The 27,500-nt window shown below is 44.7% G+C and overlaps 2 protein-coding genes and 1 pseudogene across 4 annotated transcripts in view; 1 reads left to right on the top strand and 2 right to left on the bottom strand.

Moving 5' to 3' along the window:
- The window catches only part of LOC131730537 (protein RD3-like), a 3,619-nt gene extending 953 nt beyond the window's left edge, over window positions 1–2,666 (top strand). For 2 of the 3 annotated variants that reach the window (XM_059020663.1, XM_059020662.1), the window contains 2 exons: window positions 1–297; window positions 907–2,666. The exon at window positions 1–297 is cut by the window's left edge. In XM_059020663.1, the coding sequence (XP_058876646.1) occupies window positions 1–297; window positions 907–1,234 (625 nt within the window). In that variant the 3' untranslated portion in view covers window positions 1,235–2,666. The remainder of the gene's footprint in view (window positions 298–906) is intronic. The other variant, XM_059020661.1, reaches the window with a different exon arrangement.
- A 1,018-nt stretch (window positions 2,667–3,684) lies between these two features.
- Window positions 3,685–11,337, bottom strand: LOC117962691 (syntaxin-5-like; annotated as a pseudogene).
- A 5,973-nt stretch (window positions 11,338–17,310) lies between these two features.
- Window positions 17,311–25,725, bottom strand: LOC131730536 (WD repeat-containing protein 74-like). Its single transcript, XM_059020660.1, is given in 13 exon segments — window positions 17,311–17,976; window positions 19,124–19,180; window positions 20,716–20,858; window positions 21,460–21,515; window positions 21,867–21,967; window positions 22,519–22,559; window positions 22,562–22,592; window positions 22,594–22,620; window positions 23,300–23,443; window positions 23,654–23,717; window positions 24,233–24,354; window positions 24,503–24,609; window positions 25,515–25,725. Coding segments are annotated over 13 exon segments (1,341 nt in total). The 5' UTR covers window positions 25,576–25,725; the 3' UTR covers window positions 17,311–17,589.
- Window positions 25,726–27,500: the final 1,775 nt, after the last annotated feature.

Genomic DNA, 27,500 nt, shown 5'->3' on the forward strand with positions numbered 1-27,500 from the left:
TCTCCCTCTCTCTCAGCTCTTGATGTTCTCCATGGCTCTCTTCGGCTCCTCTCAGCCGCTCCTCTCGCCCCGCTCCTCGGAGATGCTGATGTCGGAGCTCGGCTCGCTGCTCAGGCGCTCGGAGCGGCTGCAGCTGGAGCGCGCGGCCGAGGGGAGGAGGCGCCGCTCCAGCGTGGATTACACCTGGCTCGCTGTCACCCCCAAACCCGCCTACCAGCTCAGCCCTGGAGAGACACTGGAACTGCAGGACCTGTGCGCCAAAATACAGCCATCCCAGTGCGGGCCTGTCATACTGAGGTGAGGAGGGAGGGGGGAGAGGAGAGAGGGGGAGAGCAGAGGGGAGAGAGGGGAGACACTGGAACTGCAGGACCTGTGCGCCAAAATACAGCCATCCCAGTGCGGGCCCGTCATACTGAGGTGAGGAGGGAGGGGGGGAGAGGAGAGAGAGCGAGGGAGAGGGGGAGAGGAGAAGAAAGGGGGGAGGAGAGGGGAGAAGAAGAGAGTGAGGGAGAGGGGGAGAGGAGAAGAAAGGGGGAGAGGAGAGGGGAGGGGAGAGAGGGGAGAAGAAGAGAGGGGAAGAGAGGCGAGAGGGTGGAGAGAGGAGAGAGGGGGGAGTGGAGAGAGGAGAGAACGGGGAGGGGGGAGAGAGAGGGTGGGAGAGGGGAGGGGGAAGTGGAGAGGAGAGAGAGGGTGGGAGGGGGAGTGGAGAGGGGAGGAGAGGAGAGGAGAGAGAGAGGGGAGGGTGGAGAGAGGAGAGGGGAGAGTGGAGAGAGGTGAGAGGGGAGGGGGGAGTGGAGAGGGGAGGAGAGGGGACAGGGTGTTATTGAAACTAGAAGACACCAATTCAAGCTGAAATGCGTTTCGGTTGATGCCCCCCCCCCCCCCCCCCCTCCTCTCCCCCTGCAGGTTCCGGAAGCTGGTGATGGAGTACGAGCCGGACGTTCACGAGGTGTCTCGTATTTTCCGCTCCGTGCTGTGCGACTCGCTGGACGAGGAGCGCGGGAGGGAGGAGGAGCGGCAGCTGGAACAGCGGGGCTGGGACAAGCAGCGCTCCAAGAGCCTGTCAGTCATGACCTTCAAGTCCCGCCTCCGCATCAACCCCTCCAGAAACCCCGCCCCCTCCGGCTCCACCCTCGACGAGGACAGCGACGAGGAGGCGGGGCTGGGGGGCGGGGCCAGGAGGGTCCGGAGCATGCCGGAGATCACCCCGTGCGAGCAGACGAGGGGCCCCTAACTAGAGAAAGGGAGGAAACGTTTCCACTAGAAGTCTTTCTCAGCGTCTTCAGTGTAAATTCAATGGCAAACGTTTCCATTAGAAGTCTCTCTCAGGGTCTTCAGTGTAAATTCAATGGCAAACGTTTCCACTAGAAGTCTCTCTCAGCGTCTTCAGTGTAAATTCAATGGCAAACGTTTCCACTAGAAGTCTCTCTCAGCGTCTTCAGTGTAAATTCAATGGCAAACGTTTCCACTAGAAGTCTCTCTCAGCGTCTTCAGTGTAAATTCAATGGCAAACGTTTCCACTAGAAGTCTTTCTCAGCGTCTTCAGTGTAAATTCAATGGCAAACGTTTCCACTAGAAGTCTCTCTCAGCGTCTTCAGTGTAAATTCAACGGCAAACGTTTCCACTAGAAGTCTTTCTCAGCGTCTTCAGTGTAAATTCAATGGCAAACGTTTCCACTAGAAGTCTCTCTCAGCGTCTTCAGTGTAAATTCAATGGCAAACGTTTCCACTAGAAGTCTTTCTCAGCGTCTTCAGTGTAAATTCAATGGCAAACGTTTCCACTAGAAGTCTTTCTCAGTGTCTTCAGTGTAAATTCAATGGCAAACGTTTCCACTAGAAGTCTCTCTCAGCGTCTTCAGTGTAAATTCAATGGCAAATGCTTCCACTAGAAGTCTCTCTCAGCGTCTTCAGTGTAAATTCAATGGCAAACGTTTCCACTAGAAGTCTCTCTCAGCGTCTTCAGTGTAAATTCAATGGCAAATGTTTCCACTACAAGTCTCTCTCAGGGTCTTCGATGAAGACTCACCCCCCCCACACTGAAGACACTGAAGACATTGAGGAGGAAGTGTAAACACACCGTCAGTGGACAGCGCAGAGCGGACGCGTCACCACACCCTCCTGCAACGTCATCGGTGGGGTCTTGTGGTCTTTCTGCTGAGTTTGAAGTAGAGTCTAGGCCGGGGAAGCACGATTGTAATTGTTTTAGTATAAAGACGACCGTGGGAGGGTTTTGAATTCACCTACAGTTTGTGTAAATACCGTCTAACAATACATCATATCCTGATGTAACTATCACTATTTAATCATATCCTGATGTAACTTTCACTATTATCTGCTGTATTATTGAATTGTGGTTTGTCACACTTGAAAAAGTTATTGTATTTCTTGCTCTTATTGTATTACTTGTATTGTAACACTTGAATGTATTTGTATTTGCTTGCGATTGTAAGTCGCCCTGGATAAGGGTGTCTGCTAAGAAATAAATAATAATAATAATAATACATACAGGGGTCATAAAAAATATTTAAAAAAAACTAGGGTAACCTCTGCCTGCTATTTCAGATACATGATCATTCTGCATTGCAAGTTTTTTTTTTTCCAAATAAGGTTTTCTGTAAATCTCCAAATGTTTTTGTCATTTCAATAAAAACATTCTTTCACACTTCAGGAACTCTGAGCGTTTTTTTTTTTTTCTGTTTATTATTATTATTATTATTATTATTATTATTATTATTATTATTTATTATTATTATTATTATTATTATTATTTTGATTTGCAGACGATCTTACCTGTCAGTTTGTTTATTTAGAGGAGAGTGAAGTAACGTCATGCAAACTGAGAAATTCATCGTGCAGCACCATGAATGCGTAGCACCCTGGGTCCAAATGAAAACACACGCCTGCAGGAAGAGGAGTTTCTTTCACCGCTGCACGGGGTTCGAGAATTATAGGATGCTTTCTGAAGCTAGAATCACTTTATTAAACATTGAATTATACTTCATAGACCAGTTTCCCACAAAACATTTCTAAACAAATAATAATAATAATAATAATAATAATAATAATAATAATACGCGGTAAGGTACACTTTATAGAAGACACATTTTATTCTTCCAAAAAAATAAAAACAATTTTATAACAATTTATCATCATGTTAGTATTAACTAATATTAATTTAAAATATTATCATAAGTTAGTATTAACTAATATATCAATTTCTCACAAAGCATTTCTAAGCAAATTAAAATAATGACAATCTATGTACACTTTTTTATAAGACACATTGTATTCTATTTTTCAACCACTTTTAGTAATATTATTAATACAGTATTATTATTATTATTATTATTATGTACTCCAGCAATTGAAATTCAATACCGTCTCATTTCAAGAGGTAAAGAGATGAAAGGTGCCGCCCTCTGCCGGTCACGCTGAGAATTGCGCCCTTACAGACCAGCCAATATAACGTAGCAATGGCGCCTCTATTAATAATTATATAGTATAATAATTATACCATGGCATCAACAGCCTGCAGGCACATGCACGGTTTGTTTTCAAACACACTTTCCCTTGACAAAGCTGTCTCTTTGGAGCAGTAATAATTATAAACACGCCGTTATTTTCTGCACTGCACTGCACGCAGCAGCAGAGACGCAGAAGTAAGAAAGGAGGCACACACGACAGCGAGGCTGCTTCAAGAAGCGCTGTGCGATTCACTGTTTATTAACTCTGTCTCTTATATACAAATTTTACAGAAGCGTATTGAAACTTCTACTGCATTCACTGGAGGAAAGGAGAGAGAGGGATGAGAGGGAGAGAGGAGAGGAGAGAAAAGCATCATTATCCTTAAAGAGCTTCAGCTTTTCATTTGGAGACACAAAAAAGGGACACTCGTACATTTTTTTAACACCAAAAAATCCAACTTTTACCTTTTTTTTATTTAAAGGAGTGAATGTTTTTATTCTGACAACAAAAAACAGTCACCTTTAGGTCCTTAAATGAACCCTGGACACTGTAGACTTCTGTTTGCCTTTAAGATTAGCTTAAGTTTGTTAAACAGGCTGGTTTCACAGACTTACATTAGCACTAAGCTGGTAGCAAGACTCCTATTGCACAGCAGTGTGATCCAGTCCAGGTTTTACTGCTACCAGCTTGATCAGCCCCCAGTGTGTCTAGCTAACAAGCTCAGGTGTGTCTGATTATTAAACTCCCAGTGAAACCAGGACCGGATCACACTGCTGTGCAGCGGGAGTCTCGCTCCCAGCGCTGTGATGTTTAACCCGCAGGGTGCTAGCTAGACAGAAAGCTTGTTGATGTTCAGACAGAAACGATGCAGTTCAGTAGAAACGCACTCAGCAAGTCTCTGTGGATTAAGGAGAAGCGAGGCGTTCTCTGAAATTTTTATTTTTTAATAAAATAATGTATTGAGGGGGGTCGGGGGGGGGGGGGGGGGTTATATTTACAGCTTTTTAAATTCACATTTAATTTGAGCAGGAGATGGAGAGGGGGATGGTGGAGAGAGAGAAAAAAAAGGAGAGACAGAAAGAAAGAGAGAGAGAGAGAGAGAAAGAAAGAGAGAGAGAGAGAGAGAGAGAGAGAGAGGAGCTGGAATGTTACTTAAGTGAAAAACAGTTTGGTGTCATTTTTCTTAAAGCACTTTTTGTAAAACGACATAAAATTGGCTTAAAAAAAAAAAAAAATATCACATCGTACGATTGAAAATGTTATTCCAGTTAGCGACCTGAAGCAAAAAAAAAAAAAAACGCACGCACGCGTTATTTAAATACTCAGGAGGCTGGTTTCACCAGCCCGTTAAAGGCTACATGGGCTTGTGAAACCAACCTTTTGTCAACCAACCAAATGATGTATTTCTGTAACTTACCCTACCCCGCCCCCCCCCATCCCTGTGATGATAACCAGCATTATTATTACAGGGCTGGTAACAAGACTCCTATCCCACAGCAGTGTGATCCAGTCCAGGTTTTACTGCTACCAGCTTGATCAGCCCCCAGTGTGTCTAGCTAACAAGCTCAGGTGTGTCTGATTATTAAACTCCCAGTGAAACCAGGACTGGATCACGGCTCTTCCTTCCTGTTTTATACTCAGCCACAGGGAACAGAAATCCGAACGCAGCCCCGGGACGGCCTGAGGTTTTGGGTTAAAGTCTTATTTTATTATTTTTTTTAAATGATTCTTCATGGTTTCGTTCTTCGCTCGTCCCCGTGCAGATTCGTGGAAGTCCCCTTCCCAGATAAATACCGAAGCAGGCAGGCCAGTACGTTTACAGACACTTCAAAAAAACACAAAACCGTCCTCCTCCTCCTCTGTTCAGTCGCTGCTGCTGTAAATCTTTAAAGAGGAATGCGATTCAGAGTGCTGTGCGGAGCAGAGAGACAGTCGAGGGGCTGGGGGGGGCCCCCCGATTTAACAGAGGGACCCCCAATAAACTGTCGAGTGATACTGTCCGATTTAACACAGGGCACCTCAAACCTGCAAGTCAATTCATCTGGACCAGCTTGGAGAGGGTGGCATTGTAGACAGACAGATAGATTATATCTGTCTATAGATCTCCCAGATTTATCTTTTCATTCTCTGTTGGTTCAGTATCAAAGAGAATGATTGAAAATCATTTTAGAAAGAAAAAGTCAACGATTTCGATGAAAGTTTCCTCTCCTCCTCCTCCTCCCCCCCCCGCTCCCTCGTTAGGCCAGGAACACCACGAAGACGATGAAGAACACGATGAGGATGAGGAAGATCTTGATGAGGAGCCAGCGGTTGGACGTGACGGACTGGAAGTATTTGAGGATCTCTCCGTGAGCCCCTTCCACGTGGAGCTGCGTGTCCTCAACGTGGGCGTCGATCCTGCGGGAGTGGGGTAAGAGGCAAATCAGAGGGAGTGCCACAGGGGCAGAAACCCACAGTAAACCACCATGTGTATCGAGCTGTACAGAGCTCTGTGTGTGTGTGTGTGTCAGTGTGTGTGTGTGTGTCTCAGTGTGTGTGTGAGTCAGTGTGTGTGTGTGAGTCAGTGTGTGTGCGTGTCTCACCTCTGCACCCTCCTCCTGCTCCTTCACCATGTGTATCGAGCTGTACAGAGCTCTGTGTGTGTGTGTGTGTGTATGTGTGTGTCAGTGTGTGTGTGTGAGTCAGTGTGTGTGCGTGTCTCACCTCTGCACCCTCCTCCTGCTCCTTCACCATGTGTATCGAGCTGTACAGAGCTCTGTGTGTGTGTGAGTCAGTGTGTGTGTGTGTGTGTCAGTGTCAGTGTGTCTCTGTGTGTGTGTCAGTGTCTGTGTGTGTGTCTCAGTGTGTGTGTGTGCGTGTCTCACCTCTGCACCCTCCTCCTGCTCCTTCACCATGTGTATAGAGCTGTACAGAGCTCTGTGTGTGTGTGTGTGTATGTGTGTGTCAGTGTGTGTGTGTGAGTCAGTGTGTGTGCGTGTCTCACCTCTGCACCCTCCTCCTGCTCCTTCACCATGTGTATCGAGCTGTACAGAGCTCTGTGTGTGTGTGAGTCAGTGTGTGTGTGTGTGTCAGTGTCAGTGTGTCTGTGTGTGTGTGTCAGTGTCTGTGTGTGTGTCTCAGTGTGTGTGTGAGTCAGTGTGTGTGCGTGTCTCACCTCTGCACCCTCCTCCTGCTCCTTCACCATGTGTATAGAGCTGTACAGAGCTCTGTGTGTGTGTGTCAGTGTGTGTGTGAGTCAGTGTGTGTGTGTGTCAGTGTGTGTGCGTGTCTCACCTCTGCACCCTCCTCGGGCTCCTTCACCATGTGTATAGAGCTGTACAGAGCTCTGTGTGTGAGTCAGTGTGTGTGCGTGTCTCACCTCTGCACCGTCTCCTCCTGCTCCTTCACCATGTGAGCGAGTTGCTGGAAGATGGACCCCAGCTCCACGATGGTGGACTCGATATTCTGCATGGTGTCGGCCCGGCTCTGAATGTACGAGTCCTGGAGAGAGGGAGAGAGAGAGAGAGCACAGGGTTAAAAACACCAACACTGAGAATATTAACACTAATATCACCCCGGCTCTGAACGTCCTGAAAACACAGCAGCATCAACACTGGTCAGTGTGGCAGGGGGGGGGCGTGTCGAGAGAAGCTGTGGGGGGGTGAGGTCTCGCTGCACTGACCTGCTCGTCGATGAGCTGGAGCTGCTGGCTGGCTCTCGAGTCCATATCAATGGAGACAGCACCGGAGCTCCGACTCTCATCTTGCATCAACACTGAGCTGCCTGGAGAGGAGAGGCGAGGCGAGAGAGGGGAGGGAAGAGGAGAGAGAGAGAGAGAGAGAGAGAGAGAGAGAGAGAGAGAGAGAGAGAGAGAGAGAGAGAGAGAGAGAGAGAGAGAGAGAGAGAGAGAGAGAGAGAGAGAGAGAGAGAGAGAGAGAGAGAGGTGTTAGGACATAAGAAAATAAAAAGTTCTAAACCAGAGTTAGCCAGTTCCTAGCTAGGGCTGGACCGAGTCACTGTGTCTCCATGAATCGCGACGCTTTCTGCACAGGATGTAATCGCGAGACTCGTGCCCGACTGGACGCCTGCGCTCCTCACCGAAGTTGTTTGCGTGCCGCGGTCCGGTGGAGGCAGGGGGCCGAGAGAACTGCTCCCTCCGAGATCGCTGCTGCTTCAGATTCTGAAAGGAGAGAGACGGGAGGATCGTTCACACTGCAGGGCGAACGCAAGAGGAGAGACGCTACAGAACAGCTACAGCCAGAAACCTTCATAGAAAACTAAAAATATCTATCAAATCCTGCTTCACAGAGTCCAGTGAAAGCTGCTGAATAATGTTCCCGTGTTAACATATTGAATCACACCCCCTCTATATAGAATGAACTCCCTCAGCTTCATAGAGTCCAATGAAAGCTGCTGAATAATGTTCCCTTGTTAACATATTGAATTCCACCCCCTCTATATAGAATGAACTCCCTCAGCTTCATAGAGTCCAGTGAAAGCTGCTGAATAATGTTCCCTTGTTAACATATTGAATTCCACCCCCTCTATATAGAATGAACTCCCTCAGCTTCATAGAGTCCAATGAAAGCTGCTGAATAATGTTCCCTTGTTAACATATTGAATTCCACCCCCTCTATATAGAATGAACTCCCTCAGCTTCATAGAGTCCAATGAAAGCTGCTGAATAATGTTCCCTTGTTAACATATTGAATTCCACCCCCTCTATATAGAATGAACTCCCTCAGCTTCATAGAGTCCAGTGAAATCTGCTGAATAATGTTCCCTCGTTTACATAATTATTATTGGTTAATTTGTTGTTTTGACACGCTGTGGATTTTGCAGCTGGGACGATGGCAGGACACTGACCTCTGTTCTGACTTCCAGCACGGACTTGAAGTCGTTCGACATGGAGGCCAGTTTGGACTGAAAACAGGAGAGAAAAAAAACAAAATCAGAAATTCAGCCACAACATTATTATTGATTACTTAGTTTTTAAAATGTACTTGGTCGTGCCTTTACCAGGGGAGACCCTCGGGGACCCCTGCGCTCCCCTGACTGTACTGGATCCAGTGCTGGGACTGTCTTTACCAGGGGAGATTGCAGTGGCTCCAGAGCTATGTGGCTGTGTGTGTCTCTCTGTGTGGCTGTGTGTCTCTCTCTCACTCTCTCTCTGTCTGTCTGTGTCTCTCTCTCTCTGTGTATGTCTCTCTCTCACCTGCAGGGACACGACGATGGTGTTGGAGTGGCTCTGGACGTGCCTCCCATTCTGAGAGCTGTGCGCTCGTACCAAATCCTGCAGCTGAGCAATCTGCTTATTCAGGCTGTTGATATCCTGGGAGAGGGAGAGAGGGAGGGAGAGAAGGAGGGAGAACGTCAGCAGGGGTTTCAGATCAGAGGATTAAGAACGACAGCGAACATTTCGACTGGAAGTCTTTCAATGGAAACATTTGCCATTGAATTTACACTGAAGACACTGAGAGAGACTTCTAGTGGAAACGTTTGCCATTGAATTTACACTGAAGACCCTGAGAGAGACTTCTAGTGGAAACGTTTGCCATTGAATTTACACTGAAGATGCTGAGAAAGACTTCTAGTGGAAACGTTTGTCAGGATGCAGTGAATTGGGTTCCGATGCTTGCTGATGGTGGTGTGTTGCGTCGGGACTGCGCGACTCTTCAGTAATTGATCCATGTGAACGGGTTTACCTGTTTGATGATGTAGGTGAGTTCTTCAATCTCGACCGCTTTGTCATCGAACAGAGATTTCCTTTTGGCCACTGAGAAGCAAAAACAAAATTAATTAACACTTCATTAAGAGGTGGAGCGTCACAATCGCGTTATTACTGGAGGAGTGGGACCGAACTCTCCGCAGAAATCAGGTGCTGACTATCAGGGGAGAGGGTCGCAGATTTATCAACTGGTATCTGAAACTACAAAGCGCTGGGTGTGGAATTCAATATGTTAACAAGGGAACATTATTCAGCAGCTTTCACTGGACTCTATGAAGCTGAGGGAGTTCATTCTATATAGAGGGTGTGGAATTCAATATGTTAACAAGGGAACATTATTCAGCAGCTTTCACTGGACTCTATGAAGCTGAGGGAGTTCATTCTATATAGAGGGGGTGGAATTCAATATGTTAACAAGGGAACATTATTCAGCAGCTTTCATTGGACTCTATGAAGCTGAGGGAGTTCATTCTATATAGAGGGGGTGGAATTCAATATGTTAACAAGGGAACATTATTCAGCAGCTTTCACTGGACTCTATGAAGCTGAGGGAGTTCATTCTATATAGATGGGAGATGCAAATCCTTCGGCTGTAAGTGTAACTCTTATAAAATGAATAAACATGTTATATAAATAAACATTTCTTACGTATCGTCATCTTTTCCAGTTTGGCAAACGTGTTACTCAAATCCTTCCCGATTCTCCTGAAGGAAAAAAGAGAGAGGAAGTGGAATCAGGTGACTTACTGACTCCCGGCTACTAAACATCACCACTGACAACAGAGCTGGGACTCCCATCGCACAGCAGTGTGATCCAGTCCAGGTTTTACTGCTACCAGCTTGATCAGCCCCCAGTGTGTCTAGCTAACAAGCTCAGGTGTGTCTGATTATTAAACTCCCAGTGAAACCAGGACTGGATCACAGCACTGTGCAATGGGAGTCTGGTTCCTGGCTCTGCTCAGGGAGTGCAGTCGCTGCACTAGTCCTGGTGGGGGCGCTCACTTTGCCATGAGAGTGAAGTCACTCCTCTGCTTCACTGCGGTCAGGGAGGGCTTGTTCAGCGGGACACCATTCTGAAACACAGACAGAGGGACAGGGGTGCAATCAGATATCAATCGGGTATCAATGATCAATCCACAGGCAATACATCAGCAATGATCAATCCACAGGCAATCATCAATGCTCAAACTGACAGGTCATTAGTTTCTCCTCCTTCCCTCCCCCTCATCCTTTCTCCCTCTCTTCCCAGCTCTCCTCCCTCTCCCTCCTCTCTCTCTCTCCTCTCTCCCCAGCTCCTCTCTCTCCCTCTCCCCAGCTCCTCTCTCTCCTCTCTCTCTCCCCAGCTCCTCTCTTTCTCCCTCTCTTCCTAGCTCTCCTCTCTTTCCAGCTCCTCTCCCTCTTTCTTTCTCCCTCTTCCCAGCTCTTCTCTCTCTTCCCAGCACCTCTCCCTCGCGCTCCCCCTTCTCTCTTCCCAGCTCGTCTCCCTCTCTCCCCAGCTCCTCTCTTTCTCCCTCTACCCTTCTCTCTTCCCAGCACCCCTCTCTCTTCCCAGCACATCTCCCTCTCTCTACCCTTCTCTCTTCCCAGCACATCTCCCTCTCTCTACCCTTCTCTCTTCCCAGCTCTTCTCTCTCTTCCCAGCACCTCTCCCTCGCGCTCCCCCTTCTCTCTTCCCAGCTCGTCTCCCTCTCTCCCCAGCTCCTCTCTTCCCAGCTCGTCTCCCTCTCTCCCCAGCTCCTCTCTTTCTCCCTCTACCCTTCTCTCTTCCCAGCACCCCTCTCTCTTCCTAGCACATCTCCCTCTCTCTACCCTTCTCTCTTCCAAGCACCCCTCTCTCTTCCCAGCACATCTCCCTCTCTCTACCCTTCTCTCTTCCCAGCTCTTCTCTCTCTTCCCAGCACCTCTCCCTCACTCTCCCCCCTTCTCTCTTCCCAGCTCCTCTATCCTCTCCTCTCTCCTACCTGTCTCCCCTGTAGTGATTTGCATGCTGACATGAACTCGTTGGTCCGGTCCCGGCAGGACATGATGTCGTGGATGAGGGGCTCCGGGGGGGTGCTGGCTGCGGGGGGGGCGGGGGGGTAGCGCCTGTGTGTGCGAGGGTCCCAGATACACTCCCTGCTCGGTGCTTCTAGAACCGTGCCTTCGCCTTGCATTCATCGAGACTCATCACCTTCAAAACGAGCACAAAAACACACACGCCGGTCAGCTCCAGCCACTGTCACTTATTATTACTATTATCATTATTATTTAGAGGCTCGCTGGTCCCTGTGGTTAGAGAAAAGGGGTCTCGATACCAGGAGGTTCAAATCCCGGCTCAGCCACTGACTCCCTGTGTGTGTGCGTGTGTGTGTGTGTGTGTGCGTGTGTGTGTGTGCGTGACCCTGAGCGAGTCACTTCACCTCCTTGTGCTCCGTCCTTCGGATGAGACGTAAAACAAACGAGCTCCTATTGGAAGTGACTCTGCAGCAGCAGCAGCAGCAGCAGCAGCAGTTGTTGATGAAGCAGAGTTCACCCCCTAGTCTCTGTGAGTCGCTTTGGATAAAAGCGTCTGCTGAATGGCTGATTCAATTCAATAATTTATGTATTCGGCAGACGCCTTCACCCAAGGCGACTCACACAGGTGTCACAGGGCAGCGCAGGGTTACAATGCAAGCTTCATATTTAAACACAGTGTAGTTAACAGCAAGTGCAAATAATAACACTACTAGAATCCAATATGAACTAGGATGCTCTGTATAATAATAACACTACTAGAATCCAATATGAACTAGGATGCTCTGTATAATAATAACACTACTAGAATCCAATATGAACTAGGATGCTATGTATAATAATAACACTACTAGAATCCAATATGAACTAGGATGCTCTGTATAATAATAACACTACTAGAATCCAATATGAACTAGGATGCTCTGTATAATAATAACACTACTAGAATCCAATATGAACTAGGATGCTCTGTATAATAATAACACTACTAGAATCCAATATGAACTAGGATGCTATGTATAATAATAACACTACTAGAATCCAATATGAACTAGGATGCTGTGTATAATAATAACACTACTAGAATCCAATATGAACTAGGATGCTGTGTATAATAATAACACTACTAGAATCCAATATGAACTAGGATGCTCTGTATAATAATAACACTACTAGAATCCAATATGAACTAGGATGCTCTGTATAATAATAACACTACTAGAATCCAATATGAACTAGGATGCCGTGTATAATAATAACACTACTAGAATCCAATATGAACTAGGATGCCGTGTATAATAATAACACTACTAGAATCCAATATGAACTAGGATGCTCTGTATAATAATAACACTACTAGAATCCAATATGAACTAGGATGCTCTGTATAATAATAACACTACTAGAATCCAATATGAACTAGGATGCTGTGTATAATAATAACACTACTAGAATCCAATATGAACTAGGATGCTCTGTATAATAATAACACTACTAGAATCCAATATGAACTAGGATGCTCTGTATAATAATAACACTACTAGAATCCAATATGAACTAGGATGCTATGTATAATAATAACACTACTAGAATCCAATATGAACTAGGATGCTGTGTATAATAATAACACTACTAGAATCCAATATGAACTAGGATGCTGTGTATAATAATAACACTACTAGAATCCAATATGAACTAGGATGCTCTGTATAATAATAACACTACTAGAATCCAATATGAACTAGGATGCTCTGTATAATAATAACACTGCTAGAATCCAATATGAACTAGGATGCTCTGTATAATAATAACACTACTAGAATCCAATATGAACTAGGATGCTGTGTATAATAATAACACTACTAGAATCCAATATGAACTAGGATGCTCTGTATAATAATAACACTACTAGAATCCAATATGAACTAGGATGCTCTGTATAATAATAACACTACTAGAATCCAATATGAACTAGGATGCTCTGTATAATAATAACACTACTAGAATCCAATATGAACTAGGATGCTATGTATAATAATAACACTACTAGAATCCAATATGAACTAGGATGCTGTGTATAATAATAACACTACTAGAATCCAATATGAACTAGGATGCTCTGTATAATAATAACACTACTAGAATCCAATATGAACTAGGATGCTATGTATAATAATAACACTACTAGAATCCAATATGAACTAGGATGCTATGTATAATAATAACACTACTAGAATCCAATATGAACTAGGATGCTGTGTATAATAATAACACTACTAGAATCCAATATGAACTAGGATGCTGTGTATAATAATAACACTACTAGAATCCAATATGAACTAGGATGCTATGTATAATAATAACACTACTAGAATCCAATATGAACTAGGATGCTATGTATAATAATAATAACACTACTAGAATCCAATATGAACTAGGATGCTGTGTATAATAATAACACTACTAGAATCCAATATGAACTAGGATGCTGTGTATAATAATAACACTACTAGAATCCAATATGAACTAGGATGCTGTGTATAATAATAACACTACTAGAATCCAATATGAACTAGGATGCTATGTATAATAACACTACTAGAATCCAATATGAACTAGGATGCTATGTATAATAACACTACTAGAATCCAATATGAACTAGGATGCTATGTATAATAATAACACTACTAGAATCCAATATGAACTAGGATGCTATGTATAATAATAACACTACTAGAATCCAATATGAACTAGGATGCTATGTATAATAATAACACTACTAGAATCCAATATGAACTAGGATGCTGTGTATAATAATAACACTACTAGAATCCAATATGAACTAGGATGCTGTGTATAATAATAACACTACTAGAATCCAATATGAACTAGGATGCTGTGTATAATAATAACACTACTAGAATCCAATATGAACTAGGATGCTGTGTATAATAATAACACTACTAGAATCCAATATGAACTAGGATGCTCTGTATAATAATAACACTACTAGAATCCAATATGAACTAGGATGCTCTGTATAATAATAACACTACTAGAATCCAATATGAACTAGGATGCTCTGTATAATAATAACACTAGTAGAATCCAATATGAACTAGGATGCTCTGTATAATAATAACACTACTAGAATCCAATATGAACTAGGATGCTATGTATAATAATAACACTACTAGAATCCAATATGAACTAGGATGCTATGTATAATAATAACACTACTAGAATCCAATATGAACCAGGATGCTATGTATAATAATAACACTACTAGAATACAATATGAACTAGGATGCAACAAGTTCGGATTACAGCGAGTTGTATCGACAGTGACAGATTAGCAGGGCAATAGTGCAAGTATAGCGCATCAGGTGAGGGAATCCGAAAATAATATTATTATTATTATTATTATTATTATTATTATTAATACACATTGCTACTTACAAAGCAAACCAAAACATATTAAAAAGGTGACTTATTATTATCTATTTCTTAGCACACGCCCTTACCCAGGGCGACTTACAGTTGTATACAATAAATACATAATCAGGAATTACAGTACAATTACGAGCAAAGATACAGAATACAATGACTTCAGTCTTAATAAGAGCGATCACAAAACACAGTACGATTTGATATCAGGGCAGCTCAGGAGCGGTATAGTTACATCAGGGTCAGGTACGAGCGCAGGTGAAATACAAGATCCTACAGACTGGATTCAGTGCAGGATTAAATACAGTAACACAGGGGGGGGGGCAGATCCGTGCAGTTTAGTGTTTTAAAAGACAGAGTGATCTACAGACCAGAAGGGAAGCGTTGAGTTTTACAGGTGTTGTCTGTAAATATAATATATAAATATAATATATCAATAATACGAGTTCAAATAAAATCAACATACAACGCATTATTACCAGCAAAACAAAGACCGTGTCTTGAATTAGCTAACAGTATTTAAAATAATAATAATAATAATAATAATAATAATAATAATACTAGCATATGGTATTGAGAAACAACACACACGTAATAATATTAATATAAATGGTGGTACCCAGGGCTGTAGAGATGCCTACTCGATGTTATTTTGCAGTTTCGGTTCGATTTTTATTGAATTTCAGTTTCTTTATTAAAATTCTCGTTGCGTCTGCGAGCGGAAAGGTGGGTTTTAAACACAGACGGATTCGCACAGCCTACCTTGCTGTCCCCTCGCAACGCGAATCCCGCCAAACCGATTGGACACCCGACCCATCAATCACCCGCCTCTGAACGCCACCCCCTCTCACGATTGGCTAACCGCTTCTTCGACGCCCCTCCGCCCCACAGCCGGTTTTCTTCTTTCTGGCAATCTGACTGGTGCGCTCAGGTGTCAATCGAAGCAGCTGGCTGCAGTTTCGACTCCTCATTGGCCGGTCATTCAAAGAAACGCCTCCCACAATTTATTTATTTATTTTCGCTTAAGCTCGGTTGAAGCGCCGACGCCGTATCCGCCGCTGCGATTTTTTTACTTCGAGAGAGGCGACAAGAAACAACGAATTAAACCGTCAAATAAAAACAAAACTCAACGTTTTCCACAAAAAAAAAAAAAAAAAAAAACAGAAACCGGAGAATGTCACGCGGCTACTGACAACTTTGTACAAAATTTATATATATTTTTTTTTTCCTTTCTATACCCAGACGTTGTTTACTTTAAAAACTTAGACATATTTTCCCTCACACTTTTACAGATATTTTAAAAAAACAAACACAAATACTCCTGAACCTCACCGATTTTAACTCCGCGTCTCTGCTTCGCTCCGCCGCCGCGTCGACTCGCTTCACAATCCGGGTTCTTCTGGAACAGTACCGACGTCGGTGCCACGTCTGCTGTGCGCGAGCGACCCGCCCCGCGGATGACGTCAGCACGCGAAAAAAAAAAAAAAACACTCCAGGTGCGTTACGTCACAAGGCTCCGCCCACCATCGCCTTTTTCGGTCCCAAATTCTTCGGGCTCCAGTTTTGACTCCGAAACTTAATCGAGCGGTTGCCTGTTGTTATTAAAATACCATCGCAGTAAAATACGAACTCTTTCATGCATGAAATACTGAAAGCATAGCTGGACAAAAAAGTGCTTTTGTAAACGTACATACATATATATATATATATATACATAGTATTATATTTGGGGAGACATCCCCCTGTCGTGTGAGGCTCTCATCCGTTTGCTTGCTCGTCTTCCATATACCCGCATATATACACGAGCATCAAAATTAACACTATTATAACACATCTATGGCTGTGTGGTCCAGTGGTTAAAGAAAAGGGCTTGTAACCAGGAGGTCCCCGGTTCAAATCCCACCTCAGCCACTGACTCACTGTGTGACCCTGAGCAAGTCACTTAACCTCCTTGTGCTCCGTCTTTCGGGTGAGACGTAGTTGTAAGTGACTCTGCAGCTGATGCATAGTTCACACACCCTAGACTCTGTAAGTCGCCTTGGATAAAGACGTCTGCTAAATAAACAAATAATAATAATAATAATAATAATAATAATAATAATAATAATAATAATAATTCATCCTTGCCCACGACACGCTTGAGTGACAGTGACTGAAGCAGAGGCGCTTCATCACCTAATTAGAGACACAGCTGATTGGACGCTGGATAGCGAGCGATTTCAGCAGCTGAATTGCAAGCTGGAATGAAAGCAATAGAGAAAATCACAGAAAGAAAAGGAGGCTGGACGAGGACAGCGTGCCGCGGCTCGCCGTCTTGGGAGCTCACAGCTAGCGATTTCAATTTCATTATATATATATAATGGGTAAATCGGGACATGCAAATTTCAGTATTACACGACCCAATCAAATTGCGTGAAAGTCGCCACAAAGGCAGTCATAGCAGGAAAGGTTTATATATATATATAATATTTAAATAAAGTTGCCAGGCCTTGATGATAGTCCAGTTTGTTTATATGTACCCCCTCCCAAAGGCCTGTTTTGATTTTGTAGGGACACAACAAGCGCTTAGAAAGAACCCTAAAACCTAGCTGATGGTCCAGTTTGTTTATATGCCCGTGTGTTTATCTGTTGGGAGTCAGCGTAATACAGACACACACACACACTTAATTACCCCAATAAATACAACAACACAACTGCAGAGCATGATGGGAATCAAATATACAGTTTATCACTCAAGTTACAGCAAAGCAGGGCATAGGGTTCTAAAACACAGGAGTCTTCAGGGCTGGGAATCAGACTCCTATTGCACAGCAGTGTGATCCAGTCCAGGTTTCACTGCTACCAGCTTGATCAGCCCCCAGTGTGTCTAGCTAACAAGCTCAGGGTGAGTCTGATTATTAAACTCCAAGTGAAACCAGGACTGGATCACACTGCTGTGCAGTGGGAGTCTCATTTTCCTCCCTGGAGGGGTTCTGGTCTCTCAAGAGCTGGCTCTCAGTTTCCTTTTAGTTTTCTTGGCCTGTGTCGCGTCAATTGTCTTCCCCTTGGTTTTCTTGGCCTGTGTCGCATCAATTGTCTTCCCCTTGGTTTTCTTGGCCTGTGTCGCGTCAATTGTCTTCCCCTTGGTTTTCTTGGCCTGTGTCGCTCCAATTGTCATCCCCTTGGTTTTTTTCTTGGCCTGTGTCGTGCTCTTTGTCTTCCCCGCTGCGTCGGGGCCTGTGCTGGGCTGCGGTTCCTCCTCGCTCTCGTTCCTCCTCTTGCCCCCCCCAGCTCTGTCCGTCACGGTGGGCATGTCGGCCCACACCTCATCCTCCTCCTCCTCGTCTTCCTCCTTCACTCCATCCTGGAGCGCCGTCTCTCCGTCAGCCTGTCAGGGAACAGAGCACATGATGAGACTCCTATCTCACAGCAGTGTGATCCAGTCCAGGTTTTACTGAGTGTGTCTCGCTAACAAGCTCAGGTGTGTCTGATTATTAAACTCCCAGTGAAACCAGGACTGGATCACACTGCTGTGCAATGCAATGCTGGGCTTATTTTCTGATAGTTCTACTCATGTGGATCCCACAGTATATTATTAATATGCTACCCAGCTCCTGGTCCAGGCCCTGGTACTCTCCCGCCTAGACTACTGCAACTCCCTCCTGGCTGGCCTCCCTGCGTCCGCCACCCGTCCGCTCCAGCTCATCCAGAACTGTGCTGCTCGCCTGGTGTTCTCTCTGCCTCGCTTCGCCCACGCTACTCCACTACTCCGCTCGCTCCACTGGCTCCCGATCACCGCTCGCATCCAGTTCAAGACTCTTGTACTAGCCTACAGATGACCAGTCTGCACCCAGCTACCTCCAGACCCTCATCTCTCCCTACACCCCCACTCGACCTCTCCGCTCCGCCTGCACTAGAAGACTGGCTCTACCTCCGCTACGCTCCCCTGCCTCCAGAGCCCGCTCCCTCTCCAACCTTGCTCCACAGTGGTGGAATGACCTTCCTACAGATGTCAGGACTGCCCAGTCCCTGACCACATTCCGGCGCCTCCTTAAGACCCACCTCTTCAAAGAGCACCTGTAGAACTCCTTTGTTTGTATCCTGGGACACTATCACCTTTCATTTAAATGTGCTTTATTTTGCTCTTATCAGCCCCTATTTTACTGCATTTAATCCTGTACTTCAGAATACTGTAATCTGCCAAGTGTTTAACCTGTAGTACTTTGTATTTAATCACATCCTGATGTAACTATCACTATTTAATCACATCCTGATGTAACTATCACTATTTAATCATATCCTGATGTAACTATCACTATTATCTGCTGTATTATTGAATTGTGGTTTGTCACACTTGTACTTTACTTGAACAAAAGTTATTGTATTTCTTGCTCTTATTGTATTACTTGTATTGTAAACACTTGAAATGTATTTGCTTACGATTGTAAGTCGCCCTGGATAAGGGCGTCTGCTAAGAAATAAATAATAATAATAATAATAATAATAATAATAATGTCCCCCCCCCCCCTCCTCACCTCCAGCCTGTCCTGGCTTGAGAAGAGCAGACAGTTCAGCCTGGATTTGAGATAAACCTGAGAGAGGAAGCAAACACAACGAGGAGAGAGAGATTAACACAACGAGAGGGATGGAGAGATGAATGGATAGATGGATGGATGAAAATAGATACATGGATAGAGAGATAGATGAACGAATGGAAGGGTGGGTGGGTGGAGATGAATGAAGATAGACAGCTTGAATTGATGGATGGATGGATGGATGGATGGATGAAAATAGATACATGGATAGAGAGATAGATGAACGAATGGAAGGGTGGGTGGGTGGAGATGAATGAAGATAGACAGCTTGAATTGATGGATGGATGGATGAAAATAGATACATGGATAGAGAGATAGATGAACGAATGGAAGGGTGGGTGGGTGGAGATGAATGAAGATAGACAGCTTGAATTGATGGATGGATGGATGAAAATAGATACATGGATAGAGAGATAGATGAACAAATGGAAGGGTGGGTGGGTGGAGATGAATGAAGATAGACAGCTTGAATTGATGGATGGATGGATGGATGGATGGATGAAAATAGATACATGGATAGAGAGATAGATGAACGAATGGAAGGGTGGGTGGGTGGAGATGAATGAAGATAGACAGCTTGAATTGATGGATGGATGGATGAAAATAGATACATGGATAGAGAGATAGATGAACAAATGGAAGGGTGGGTGGGTGGAGATGAATGAAGATAGACAGCTTGAATTGATGGATGGATGGATGGATGGATGGATGAAAATAGATACATGGATAGAGAGATAGATGAACGAATGGAAGGGTGGGTGGGTGGAGATGAATGAAGATAGACAGCTTGAATTGATGGATGGATGGATGAAAATAGATACATGGATAGAGAGATAGATGAACGAATGGAAGGGTGGGTGGGTGGAGATGAATGAAGATAGACAGCTTGAATTGATGGATGGATGGATGGATGAATAGCTAGACGGATGAACGGATGGATGAAGGAAGACAGATGAACAGACAGAGATGGATGGATAGATGGATACGGATGGATAGATAGACGAATGGCTGATAGATGGACAGATGGATGGATGGATGGACGGATGGATGGACAGATGGATGGATGGATGACAGGACGGATGGATGAATGGATGACAGGACAGATGGATGAATGAATGGATGGATGGATGGATGGATGACAGGACGGATGGATGAATGGATGAATGGATGGATGGATGGATGACAGGACAGATGAATTAATGGATGGATGGATGTATGACAGGATGGATGAATGGATGGATGGATGAATGGATGGATGGATGAATGGATGACAGGACAGATGGATGGATGAATGGATGGATGGATGGATGACAGGACAGATGGATGAATGGATGACAGGACGGATGGATGAATGAATGGATGGATGGATGACAGGACGGATGGACGAATGGATGGATGACAGGATGGATGGACGAATGGATGACAGGACAGATGGATGGATGGATGGATGGATGACAGGTCAGATGGATGAATGGATGACAGGACGGATGGACGAATGGATGGATGGATGGATGACAGGTCAGGTGCTTCACCTTGTGCTGGAGCCGGCCGTCCTGTGTGTTGTGAATCCGCAGGAACCTGTCGAGCCCACAGGACGCCACCAGGGGGAGCGATGAGTGACACTGCAGAGAGAGAACACTGCCAGCAACACCCTTCAAACACCGGAGCAAACGACCTGAGAGAGAGAGAGAGAGAGAGAGAGAGAGAGAGAGCGAGAGAGGAGAGAGAGAGAGAGAGAGAGAGAGAGAGGAGCGATGAGTGACACTGCAGAGAGAGAACACTGCCAGCAACACCCTTCAAACACCGGAGCAAACGACCTGAGAGAGAGAGAGAGAGAGAGAGAGAGAGAGAGAGAGAGAGAGAGAAGGAGAGAGAGAGAGAGAGAGAGAGAGAGAGAGAGAGAGAGAGAGGAGCGATGAGTGACACTGCAGAGAGAGAACACTGCCAGCTACACCCTTCAAACACCGGAGCAAACGACCTGAGAGAGAGAGAGAGAGAGAGAGAGAGAGAGAGAGAGAGAGAGAGAGAGAGAGAGAGAGACAGAGGAGCGATGAGTGACACTGCAGAGAGAGAACACTGCAGCTACACCCTTCAAACACCGGAGCAAACGACCTGAGAGAGAGAGAGAGAGAGAGAGAGAGTAGAGAGAGAGAGAGAGAGAGAGAGAGAGAGAGAGAGGGAGAGAGAGAGGGAGAGAGAGAGAGAGAGAGAGAGAGAGAGAGGGGGGAGAGAGAGAGAGAGAGAGAGAGAGGAAGGGGGTGCAGTCTTGCACTTACCTTGTCTGAGATCAATGATGGCGACCTGTCCGTGTGTGTTTCCAACGACAACAGAACTAGAGAGAGAGAGAGAGAGAGAGAGAGAGAGGAGAGAGAGACAGAGAGAGAGAGAGAGAGAGAGGAGAGAGAAGCCGTTTTAGATTCACATTGTACATCATTTCCTGTCGTCACAAATACACCAGTTACAAACACCACGGAAAACACACGCAATGTTACTTACACCCACCAGGGGGGCAGAGTCCCGCAGGGTTGCAGGTTAATAGTTATTATTATTAGTAGTAGTATTAGTATTAATATCATGACTATACCTCATGCCTATTAAACTTAACAGCGAAAATCGAAGAACTGAAATCTGTGTTAAAAATGAACGAACGGAAACCGAGGGGGTCGCATTTGGGGGTGCGTACTTTGCGTCGGCGGTGAGAGACAGGGCGGTGAGGGGGTACTCCTCGTACTCCACCTGCAGGACGGGGCGTCTCTGTGGGGAGGCGGGGTCGTACACACGAACCTGGGGAAAAACAAACTCCAGGTCAGCACAGGGCTGGGAATCAGACTCCTATCCCACAGCAGTGTGATCCAGTCCAGGTTTTACTGCTACCAGCTTGATCAGCCCCCAGTGTGTCTAGCTAACAAGCTCAGGTGTGTCTGATTATTAAACTCCCAGTGAAACCAGGACTGGAATTATTTTCCTGTAACTCACTGAAGCCCATCTATTATTATATATATATAAGAACATAAGAAAGTTTCCAAACGAGAGGAGGCTCCATTCAGCCCATCTTTGCTGGTTTGGTTGTTAGTAGCTTATTGATCCCAGAATCTCATCAAGCAGCTTCTTGAAGGATCCCAGGGTGTCAGCTTCAACAACATTACTGGGGAGTTCCAGACCCTCACAATTCTCTGTGTAAAAAAGTGCCTCCTATTTTCTGTTCTGAATGCCCCTTTATCTAATCTCCACTTGTGACCCCTGGTCCTTGTTTCTTTTTTCAGGTCATAGAAGTCCGCTGGGTCGACATATAGAGAGAGAGAGAGAGAGTCTATAAAAAACCCAAATCAGCTCACCTGATGGTACCCTGTCGAGGTCACGACCTTGTCTGACCCCGGATGAACTGCATGTCCCGAATCCACACGGGGACCCCGCAGGTCCAGCCAGTCATTACGAAGCTGGGGGGGGAGGAGGGGAGGGGGGTTAGGGGCAGGACGGGGCAGCGCGGATTCTGACTGTGGAGATGATGCAGAGGGACTCGGAGCTCCTAATAGCACTGAATATTAATAATAATAATAATAATAATACTAATAATAATAGGTACTACTAATAATGCTGCTATCTCTACACATGTTATTATTAATAATAATAATAATAATAATAATAAATAATAATAATAATAGCTACTACTAATAATGCTGCTATCTCTACTCATTGTTATTATAATAATAATAATAATATATAATAATAATAATAATAATAATAATAATTTCTGATCTGATTTTCACACTCAGTATTATTTTCCAGTGTTCAGCACATCAAGACACACATGATCTAGACATTAAAACAGTTCACTTCAGCTGTAGGGCTGGGAATCAGACTCCCGCTGCACAGCAGTGTGATCCAGTCCTGGTTTCACTGGGAGTTTAATAATCAGACACACCTGAGCTTGTTAGCTAGACACACTGGGGGCTGATCAAGCTGGTAGCAGTGAAACCTGGACTGGATCACACTGCTGTGCGATGGGAGTCCTGATTCCCATATATATATATATATCTCTGTCTGTATCGATCCCTGCTGGCTATTCTCCTGTATTAAGGCAGCTCCGAGTTCAGAGTCTCTCCGGAAATTCGTTACGTTTTTCGCTCGGAACACGGGCTCCTCCGGTCGCTGCAGGTCCCAGATCTTCAAGTCGTTCTCCTTCCCCCCGGTGGCCACACGGTGGCGCTGCGACGGGCTCTGACACATCTTATAAACATCGGGGCCCACTGTGATCTCAGCCTGCCACACGCACACGCAGAGGGAGACACACACACACAAATGTCTGTTAGTATACAATTTCAGATGTAAATGATGATGCGTTAGTTATGTTACATTACTATATATAATTGTATATGTATATATATATATAAATGTGTGCATATCCAGAGAAACGCGTCTAGCAGATCATTCTGTGTGTCAGAGGTGTTAGAGACATTCCTGTGAACTCACACTGTCAACTGATCCCTCCTTCCAGACCTTCAGCAAACCAGACTCCACACAAGTGATCAGGGAGCTGAGAGAGGGAGAGAGAAAGAGAGAGAGAGAGAGAGAGATGATCAGGAGCCAGGAGTTTGAGCAGGGTTACAAACTCACACTAGCCCAGCTGCTGCTGCTGCTGCTGCTGCACCCAGTCCTGGGGTTCAGAGCTCCCCTCAATGAAGTCTAGTATTATTATTATTAATATTGAAATGATCAGGAGCCAGGAGTTTGAGCAGGGTTACAAACTCACACTAGCCCTGCTGCTGCTGCTGCTGCACCCAGTCCTGGGGTTCAGAGCTCCCCTCAATGAAGTCTAGTATTATTATTATTATTATTAATATTGAAATGATCAGGAGCCAGGAGTTTGAGCAGGGTTACAAACTCACACTAGCCCTGCTGCTGCTGCTGCACCCAGTCCTGGGGTTCAGAGCGCCCCTCAATGAAGTCTAGTATTATTATTATTATTATTATTATTATTATTATTATTATTATTAATATTGAAATGATCAGGAGGTTGATGTCGGGGTGTTATTTTATTGGGGTACCTACCCGTCCCACACCGCCAGCCCCCTGAAGGGCCCCTCTCCCCCGGGACAGTGTCTGAATTCAGTGAAGCGGCTCTTTTCAGTGCTGAAAGTCTTCACTGTCCTGTTTACACAGCCCACCAGCACCTACAGCACAGGAAGAGAGGAGAGATCAACACACACACACACACTCTCGCACACGGCCACTCACAGACAGACAGGCAGACAGACACCCACGCCAGGTAACCAGACCCCTGTCGACACAGTGTCGCCCCCGAGTGGCGGTTCTGCTTACCTCCGACTCGAAGTCATCCCCCCAGCAGAGGGCGCTGACCTCCTGGTCTCTGCTCAGCGTGGAGAGATCGCTGTAGTTGAACGCCTGCTTTTTACCCAGGTCCACTCCTGCACACAAAGAAGCGAGAGAGATGGGAATGAGACTCCCGCTGCACAGCAGTGTGATCCAGTCCTGGTTTGACTGGGAGTTTAATAATCAGACACACCCTGAGCTTGTTAGCTAGACACACTGGGGGCAGATCAAGCTGGTAGCAGTAAAACCTGGACTGGATCACACTGCTGTGCAATAGGAGTCTGATTCCCATCGCTGGGAAACGTATATTATTCTGTGCAGAATCTAATGTATCATAATATTATAGTATAGAATCTAATGTATTATAATACTATAGTAGAATCTAATGTATTAGGAGGCTGTGTGGTCCAGTGGTTAAAGAAAAGGGCTTGTAACCAGGAGGTCCCCGGTTCAAATCCCATCTCAGCCCCTGACTCATTGTGTGACCCTGAGCAAGTCACTTCACCTCCTTGTGCTCCGTCTTTCGGGTGAGACGTAGTTGTAAGTGACTCTGCAGCTGATGCATAGTTCACACACCCTAGTCTCTGTAAGTCGCCTTGGATAAAGGCATCTGCTAAATAAACTAATAATAATAATAATACTATAGTATAGAATCTCATGTATTATAATACTATAGTAGAATCTAATGTATTATAATATTATAGTATATAATCTAATGTCTAAGTTTTTAGTGGTTGGGTTTAAATTGAAGTACATTAAGCCATGCTAAGCGTGTTTCGCATTCACCTCGTCATGTCCCTAAACATGTAAACACGGAGCACACACACACACACACACACACACACACACACACAGAGACACACACACACACTCCTCAGAATCACGTTTAAATATCTCAGAGCCGCGGTGTCGGGTCACACGTGTTGATTTTCACCCTGGGGTCACGCCGCGCTCTCCGCGTCCGCTTACTTCAAAACCGATTCGCGTTTTCATCTCCTACCTTTAAGAATTCCGGTTTCGGATCCGACCCAAACCGAACAGAGCCGACTGCTCTCCGCCATCTCCGAACTTCTCCGAACTTCTCCGAACTCAAAACGAGCCCCACTCCCTCTCCACACAAAATCAAAACCCAAACGGTGCTACCGCAAGAACCACCCCGGCCAGGAAACGCGGCTACACGGGCGCTAGAGTTCCTGAAGTTTGCAAAACAGTTCCTGTCGCACTCAAATGAGTCCGACGGGGAAACAAATATTGAAATCGTGTATTTTTTTTTTTAAAAAAAACACCATCGCGGGCTGACGAAAGAGAAATACTGTAGTTTTATTGAAGTTTAGAAAAAAGAAACGGGTAGTTCTATTCTGTTTTCTGCATATTTAAAAAAAAATATGTTTTTCAAAATAAAATTTAAGCTGAAGAAATCAACGTAAATTGAGAAAACGACACACATTAAAAAAAAAATAATAATACACCAGCAATAATGATATATTCTGGATAAAAAATATATTTGCAAAAACAATGCAATGTTATACTAACAAAAAAGTTAATATTATTAATTAACTATTAGTAATTAATGTCCGTTTTTATACATTTTTAGCATTAATATATGATATACCACAGTACATACAGCCTATTGGATTAGTTATTTATCGTGTATAATCTATTTTTAAAACATGTATTAATTTCTATATGTATTTATGTATTTAGCTCACTTTTGTAAAAGATAAAAAGTTTTCCTAGCAACGGATTTTTCCAAACATCCACAAGAAAATCAAGGGAAGTCATGTTAAAACTTTACAATGCGTTAGGAAGACCTCACCTAGAATATTGTGTTCAGTTCTGGTTACAAAAAGGATATTGCTGCTCTAGAAAGAGTGCAAAGAAGAGCAACCAGAATTATCCCGGGTTTAAAAGGCATGTCGTATGCAGACAGGCTAAAAGAATTGAATCTATTCAGTCTTGAACAAAGAAGACTACGCGGCGATCTGATTCAAGCATTCAAAATCCTGAAAGGTATAGACAACCCAGGGGACCTGAAAAAAGAAACAAGGACCAGGGGTCACAAATTGAGATAAAGGGGCATTTAGAACAGAAAATAGGAGGTGCTTTTTTACACAGAGAATTGTGAGGGTCTGGAACCAACTCCCCAGTAATGTTGTTGAAGCTGACACCCTGGGATCCTTCAAGAAGCTGCTTGATGAGATTCTGGGATCAATAAGCTACTAACAACCAAACGAGCAAGATGGGCTGAATGGGGCCTCCTCTCGTTTGTAAACTTTCTTATGTTCTTATGTGCATTTCCCAACACGGCCACAAGAGGGCAGCCCGAGCCTATAAACGGGAAGGTCCTTCTTTACACGCGACCTCTCTATCTGCGTAGCGATTTCATAGTGCTTAACAGTTCTAAAAATGTCATTTAAAAATCGTGACCGAAGACGGGATATGAAGCCCCGAGTCTGTCTAAAACAATGTTTATTGATTGATTGATTCGTTGGTTTATCGATTGATTTCCAAATGCCTCTGTTTATTTGTGAATTAGTAAAAGTAATCTGGGATAATTAAGTCCAATGCATGCATATATTCTGGGGAGGGGAAATATCAGAGCTAACGTACACAGAGACAGACACACACACACACACACTGAGACACACACACACACACACACTGAGACACACACACACACACACACACACACACACTGAGACACACACACACACACACTGAGACACACACACACACACTGAGACCACACACACACACACACACACACACACACACACACACACACACACTGAGACACACACACACACACACACACACACACACAGACACACACACTGAGACACACACACACACACACTGAGACACACACACACACTCACACACACTGAGACACACACACACACACACACACACACACACACACACTGAGACACACACACACACACTCACACACACACTGAGACACACACACACACACACACACTGA

Source organism: Acipenser ruthenus, unplaced genomic scaffold, assembly GCF_902713425.1.
Source record: "Acipenser ruthenus unplaced genomic scaffold, fAciRut3.2 maternal haplotype, whole genome shotgun sequence".
NCBI lineage: Eukaryota > Metazoa > Chordata > Actinopteri > Acipenseriformes > Acipenseridae > Acipenser > Acipenser ruthenus.